Source organism: Physeter macrocephalus, chromosome 21 (genome assembly GCF_002837175.3).
Source record: "Physeter macrocephalus isolate SW-GA chromosome 21, ASM283717v5, whole genome shotgun sequence".
NCBI classification, from domain to species: Eukaryota; Metazoa; Chordata; class Mammalia; order Artiodactyla; family Physeteridae; genus Physeter; species Physeter macrocephalus.
In genome coordinates, this window is record NC_041234.1 from 48,071,258 (window position 1) to 48,078,134 (window position 6,877).

General features: G+C 57.3%; 1 protein-coding gene across 8 annotated transcripts in view; it reads left to right on the forward strand.

The window, feature by feature from the left end:
• The window catches only part of DLG3 (discs large MAGUK scaffold protein 3), a 72,828-nt gene that overhangs the window by 11,326 nt on the left and 54,625 nt on the right, over positions 1-6,877 (forward strand). For 5 of the 8 annotated variants that reach the window (XM_055081938.1, XM_028482958.2, XM_028482960.2 and 2 more), the window contains 8 exons: positions 698-748; positions 1,169-1,293; positions 1,504-1,673; positions 1,968-2,104; positions 2,453-2,597; positions 3,579-3,738; positions 5,379-5,535; positions 5,946-6,048. In XM_055081938.1, the coding sequence (XP_054937913.1) occupies positions 698-748; positions 1,169-1,293; positions 1,504-1,673; positions 1,968-2,104; positions 2,453-2,597; positions 3,579-3,738; positions 5,379-5,535; positions 5,946-6,048 (1,048 nt within the window). Of the gene's footprint in view, positions 1-697; positions 749-1,168; positions 1,294-1,503; positions 1,674-1,967; positions 2,105-2,452; positions 2,598-3,578; positions 3,739-4,347; positions 4,484-5,211; positions 5,536-5,945; positions 6,049-6,509; positions 6,567-6,877 lie in introns of those variants that run through there. The other 3 variants (XM_007120578.3, XM_055081939.1, XM_007120579.3) reach the window with 3 other exon arrangements.

Here is a 6,877-nt window from a genome sequence, read left to right on the forward strand (position 1 = left end):
AGCCTCGGCCGCCGAGCCTGCGCACCCGGAGAGGCCCCAACAGTGAGAGGCCCGCATACCGCAAAAAAAAAAAAAAAAAAAAAAAAGAGCATGTGGAGATCCAGGTTCTAGCCCCTGCTCCTTCACTAACTCCCAGTGTGCCCTTAGGCACAACCGGTGCTCTCTCTGGGCCTCAGTGTCACTATCTGTCACATGGGAGAGGTTGAACAAGATGGTGTCTGCTGTCCTTCCAGCTCTGACGTGGTGGGAGTCTGTGATCCCAAGTCAGGGAGAGCTGTTGTTCAGAAGGGGTGCAGGTTCCTGTCCAGGCCACTGGGTGCCCCCACGGATGCGGAATGTGGCATGGTTTGCCTGCCATGTTCCATTTCTGCCATCCCCCTCAGGCCAGCCCTGCACCCCTCCTAGTGAACCCCGAGGCCCTGTAGCCCAGCCTCTTGGTGAGTGCACCACTGGCCGGCCCGGTCCCAGACAATTGATCTGGGCTAAATGAGCAGCTGGGTTGGGCCTGATATGGCTGGAAGCAAGGGGAGGGGGGCCTCCTCAGGGTCAGCCTGTCCCATCTGTATCCAACAGGTGTCTCAGGGTCAATTTGGGCTCTCCTACTCTGTGGGGAGTTGGGGGACAAGCAGGTTGACCAGGGGGCGGTGGGGGGAGCGGCGCAGGAGGCACTTAGGGCCCTGCCTGTGTCTTCCCCTAGGTGAATGGCAGTGATGGCATGTTCAAGTATGAGGAGATAGTCCTTGAGCGGGTGAGTCTGGAGGTGGGGCAGGATGAAATGGGAGGGCAGGGTTAGAACGGGGAGAGGGGAGGGCCCTGAACCTTGGTCTCAAGACTCGTGGGGGACCTGCATTGAGAGAATGGGGAAACGGCGGCCCTCAGAGGCTGCATCACTGCATCAATCAATCAACTGACTAACGAATATTAATTGACCTTGCTCGCTGAGGCCTGGGGAATTGGGGAGGGGAAGGCTTCGCTGAGGCCTCCACGCCAGAATGGTCAGCACAGGCTGGGAATCTGCCAGATTTGTGACGAATGTGCCCCAGCCTGCCATGGCCCCTTCTGAGGCCTGGAGAAGCTGCTCTGGGGGGGCAGGGGTAGATGGGGCCCCGGAAACCCTCCCCCATGCCTTCTGCATGAGCAAACTGTGCCCCTCCACTTCCTTCTGCAGGGCAATTCTGGCCTGGGCTTCAGCATTGCTGGTGGCATCGACAACCCCCATGTCCCCGATGACCCTGGCATCTTTATTACCAAGATTATCCCTGGTGGAGCAGCTGCCATGGACGGGAGGCTGGGGTGAGGTGGCCTGGAAGCAGGGCTGGGGACGGCAGGGGCAGGATGGAGGTGAGGGGAGGAGGGCCGCCTGGCAGGATGACCCTTCCATTAGATCTGAGATGGGGAGGGGTGAGGAGGGAGGGGGAGGGGAGGGGAGAGGAGGAGGAGGAGGTGGGAGAGAGGGTGGAGGGGCGGTGGCAGGGTGTCATGCCTCTCGGGCTTCCCCCACAGGGTGAATGACTGTGTGCTGCGGGTGAATGAGGTGGATGTGTCAGAGGTGGTGCACAGCCGGGCGGTGGAGGCGCTGAAGGAGGCCGGCCCTGTGGTGCGGTTGGTGGTACGGAGGCGACAGCCCCCACCAGAGACCATCATGGAGGTCAACCTGCTCAAAGGGCCCAAAGGTGCGGCCCTCTGGGTTCTCGTGCTCTGGCCAGAGGCCCCTGGTTGGCCCTGTAGGAATTGGAAGGGAATACCCTCACTTCCTTCCTGACTCCCTGGTGCAGCTCACAGCCCTTTTCTTGATCTCACATCTCACCTGTACTGACCTCGGGATGGCAGCCTGGTGTTTGGGATCCCTGGGGGGAGCTCCTATGGGGCTGGTGGCTTGGCTGGGTGCGGGGGATTGGGATTGGGATTGACTGCATGCTCTAACTTCTCCTTGTGTCCCTCTCCACTCCCTGCTGGCTCCCGCCCAGGCCTGGGTTTCAGCATTGCTGGTGGGATTGGCAACCAGCACATCCCAGGAGACAACAGCATCTACATCACCAAGATCATTGAGGGGGGTGCTGCTCAGAAGGATGGACGCCTACAGATCGGGGATCGGCTGCTGGCGGTGAGACAGCCTTCCCGGGGATGCCCAAATGGCGGGGTGGGGAGGTGGAGCTCTAGTAGCCTCTCCCTCCACCTGAACCTCACTCAGGGACTAGGCATCATGGGAAATTTCAAGAGCATCATCTGAGTTGTGTGTCCCCAGATAGCAAGGCCCTAGTCCTCTTCATGGCTGGAACTCCCTCACCTGTCCCCCCCTACCCCCTGCTTCTCTGCCCCTCACAGCACTGTATTTGGACCTCTGTTAGATAGAGCACTGTTGAATTTCACTGAAAGGGCACCCCTCAGTGTTCCCTGGGGAGGCCCTCCCTTCTTCTCCCCGGTGCTAGCCCTAAGGCCTCTCCTCTCCTAGGTGAACAACACCAATCTGCAGGATGTGAGGCATGAGGAAGCTGTGGCCTCGCTGAAGAACACATCTGACATGGTCTATCTGAAGGTGGCCAAGCCAGGCAGCCTCCACCTCAACGACATGTATGCACCCCCCGACTATGCCAGCAGTACGTACCAGTCTGCCCTGTCCCTGTCCTGAAGCCCTGCCCCCTGGTTTCTGGAGGGGAAGAAGTTTATGCTCCTTGTTAAGAGAGACAGAAGGAGAGAGAGAGGGAGAGAGAGAGAGAGAGAGAGAGAGAGAGAGAGTCAGGAAAGCTGAGTCCAAATCCCAGCCCTGTCCCTTATACCTGGGTGCCCTTGGACAAGTCCCTTTCACCTGTCTTTAGTTTCCTCTTTGGCAAAAAGGAGCTAATGATATATGTGCTGCCCTCCTCATTGGACTGCTGCAAGGATCAAATGAGATCACGGACGAGAAAGGCCTTGGAAAACTGTATCAGGCTATAGAGATGTGAGGGATTATTATTAGTCACACCTCTAGTCATGCCTTTCTTTGTAGATTGCCTTGACTTTAGAGAGAGAGAGAGAGAGAGAGAGAGAGAGAGGGAGAGAGAGAGAGAGAGAGAATAAGACTGGTGCTCAGGAAAGCTGAGTCCAAATCCCAGCCCTGTCCCTTATACCTGGGTGCCCTTGGACAAGTCCCTTTCACCTGTCTTTAGTTTCCTCTTTGGCAAAAAGGAGCTAATGATATATGTGCTGCCCTCCTCATTGGACTGCTGCAAGGATCAAATGAGATCACGGACGAGAAAGGCCTTGGAAAACTGTATCAGGCTATAGAGATGTGAGGGATTATTATTAGTCACACCTCTAGTCATGCCTTTCTTTGTAGATTGCCTTGACTTTAGCTCTTTCTAAGACTCACAGGAGTGAGCTCAGGATTCAGAAAGGGACTGTGGAGGAGGAACCCTAGGGGGTGGAGTGGGGAGGAGACGCCTGAGGAATCTGCATCCCTTGGTCTGGTCTCTTTGCATCTGAGGTGGCGGGGGTGGGGGGGCGGGGAGTGGGGGGAATGGTTAGCCCTTGGTGGCGGGTGGAGTAGGGTACCACTGGGGAGTGGTCTCGGAACTTTTCTCTCCCTTTCTTGATTCCAGCTTTTACTGCCTTGGCTGACAACCACATAAGCCATAACTCCAGCCTGGGTTATCTCGGGGCTGTGGAGAGCAAGGTCAGCTACCCTGCTCCTCCTCAGGTTCCCCCCGCCCGCTACTCTCCTATCCCCAGGCACATGCTGGCTGAGGAGGACTTCACCAGGTAAGACACCCGTCCCCCCCGCCCGGCCCCTCCACATCCTACCTAGGGATGGGGCGGAGAGGAATCGCTTCTGGCTGGCCACAGGCCTCCTTGTAGTATGGCAAAGAAGAGGATAAAGCCCTCATCGCTCCTGTCTTTGGGGTCGGAGGCCCCCTCTCAAGCCCTTGGGGCCCTAAGGAGGGAGAGAGGTGGCTGCAGGGACAAGTTCTACCATCAGGGGGAGTGCCAAGTGTGTGGCCCCCATTCGAAAGTGCAGAGAAAGGGTAGGATGGAGTGTTTAGGGGGCTGAGGAGGTGGAGGCTGCCAGATTTCCTGCCCCGAGACAGTTGCAGCCCCCTCTGCTGCAACCATTCCACGTTAGAAAAGAGAGCAGTTCAGCCGGTGGGGTTGGTCCCGGATGCTGGGAGGCTGGCGGGCCAGGTGGCCTCGCACGCAGGGAACGGCCCCGCCCCACTCTGGCGGCTGCTGCCGCCGCGGAACTGGTTGGGCCGGCAGGGGTTCCGGGGGACAGGTTTGCTGCAGGGTGGGGCCTGGGAGGCTGCTGGGCTGGATGCAGTAGAGCCGGAAGGGTAGGCGGACGGAGTTGGAGGGGGGAGAGAGCTGGAGGAGCCATGGAGGGGGCACGCAAGTTCTCAGGCTCCGGCTTGCCCCTGGGCTTGGGCTTGGCTTCGGCCTCAGCCTGGAGGAGGGCTTCGCGGAGGAGGGCCTGGCCGCTCTGCTCCCTGCGGCCTGGAGGGGATGCCAGGTAGGAGGAGAGGAGGGCTTTAGCAAGAGCATCCGGGTCTCAGGGAAGGAGCCTCGCACCTGAGACTGGGAGCAAGAAAGGAAGAGCCTCGGACCTGGGGCTCCTCGGATGAAAGATGCTTAAAGTGAAGGCAGTGGGCAGGGCAAGTGTGCTGAGTCAGGTTGTATGGTTATACAGGAGCCACAGCTGCTCTCACTTGATGACACTGTGACCATTTACAGAGGGATTCCTTAGACATGGTTAGTTGGAGTCGGAGTTTTCCTGTGTTTGTCTCCTCTCTTCAGTTAGGCTCCTAAGCTTCTTCTGGGGACCTGGGATTTCTTTATCTCTATCTCCCACATCACCCAGCAAGGGTACATAGTGCTAGCTGTTGACTAAATCTGTTGTTGGGGAAAGTAGGAGGGGTCATAGTTGGTCAGTGGATTTTTGAGACTGCGGAGAAGCATGTATAAAGTAAGTATGCACAGTTTGTGGGTGGTGAGTGCAATCAACCCCAGGGCCATCCCACAGCCCCTAACTGATTCCCCTTCTTGTGGCCCAGGGTTCAAATCACACCAGTTGGTAGGATGGGAGAATCTGGGGAGGAAGAGGACCAGTGAGTGGGCTCTGAGATATGGTCTCTGGAGCCCAGGGTAGGGGTTTGTTGACCAGAGAGAGTCGGGGACTGTCCACTGGGAAGTTGACTCCAAGCCCTCAGGAAGAAGGGAGGAAGAACAACTGAAACTTGGCACCTGGCAGCAAACAGCAGCCAAGCAGGTTTCAGGAGAGAAAGGGAGCAACAGAGTATCATACCTAGGGACCTAAGTCCTTCTACAGCCATATGGGCCTTGTTCCAGGCTGGCCCTCACAGGGACAACAGTTTATACCTACTTTGTCCTGACTCCTTTCCCACCAGAGAGCCCCGCAAGATCATCCTGCACAAGGGCTCCACAGGCCTGGGCTTCAACATCGTGGGAGGAGAGGATGGAGAAGGCATTTTCGTCTCCTTCATCCTGGCAGGAGGCCCAGCTGACCTGAGTGGGGAGCTGCGCAGAGGAGACCGGATCTTATCGGTGAGGAGACAAAGGCAAGGTGGGAGGATGGGAGCTATGCCAGTCTGAAAGGGAGGAGGGAAGACCTCGCTGTCTCCAAGGAATGCTTCTCGAAGTGGGGGAAGGCTAAGAGCTGGAGAAAACGTATTCTCTTTATAGATGTCCTTAGTGAGGGACAGGGACCAGACTTATACTTAAGGAGGAAGTGAGTATCTCTTGGATCTTAACCCTGGCTGGCATTTGACCCCCACATAGATATTATTACGCTAGAGGTGTATCCTTTAGGTCTCATTCTAGGGGCAAGGATGGGATATTGAGAAAGGCATCCAAGTAAGCTTAGGGATGGGCTACCCACCTCCCTCTCCTAACTGCTACAACAGAGGACTCCTTTCTTGCTTTTGGGGTGGCTCATAACTCCTCTCTTTGGACAGGTGAATGGCGTGAACCTGAGGAATGCAACTCATGAGCAGGCTGCAGCTGCTCTGAAACGGGCTGGCCAGTCAGTCACTATTGTGGCCCAGTACAGACCTGAAGGTAGGAGAAGGAAGGTGGAACAAGATGATTTGGGGAGATTAGACTTATTACTAACTGCTGGCTTTTTGCCATCATAGGTAACAAAGCCACTTGACTAGGTCCCTTCTTACACTGGTACAGTAACCTCTTCCTCTCTCGTTTTCCTTCTGGACTGGGGTAGGTTTGGACAGCTTGGGAGCATCAATCAAGGCTGTGCTTAGAGCCTGGTGAATAGGGCTGCAGTGCAGCTGAAGGCCAGTAGTGGGCAGCAGTTTACAGGAGGAAGCGCAGAGATTGGGGCGACTGGAAAAAAGGGGAGGGGGAGGGAGGCAGAGGTGGAGGGCTCAAGAGGCGAAGAACATAACTGTGTTTCCTGGAACAGAAGGGTAGTTCTCGGTTAGAAGGACTTGAGGGAGAAGAGTACCGACCTCTTAAGACTGCTTGGGCCAGACCTCTATGACCCCCACTTCTCCCCTCATCAGGGTGACCGTGAAACAGCCATAAACGCGCTGAAAAGGTGATGATGCTAGGCTCTCCAGGTAGGGAATCGGAAGTGGACCCCCCCTTTCCCTGCTGGGGGCCTTCTTTGTGTTCCGCGGTAGCAGTCCCCCGGCTTGGGCGAGTGGGAGGGGCCGGTTATGCAAATGAAGCGTTTGATTGGCTGGGGCCAGCCAAGGCCCAGGTGCCGAGGTGAGCTGCGGGGTAGCGCGCCTGAGCCAGCCGGCCGGCGGGGTGGCCATTGGCCGGCCGAGCGCGGCCTCCAGCCTCACGCCCCGCCCCCTGACCCAGGCGGAGGGCGGCGGGCGCCCCTCCTTCCCCCCTCCCCGCCTCGCGCGCCTCAGGCGTCTCC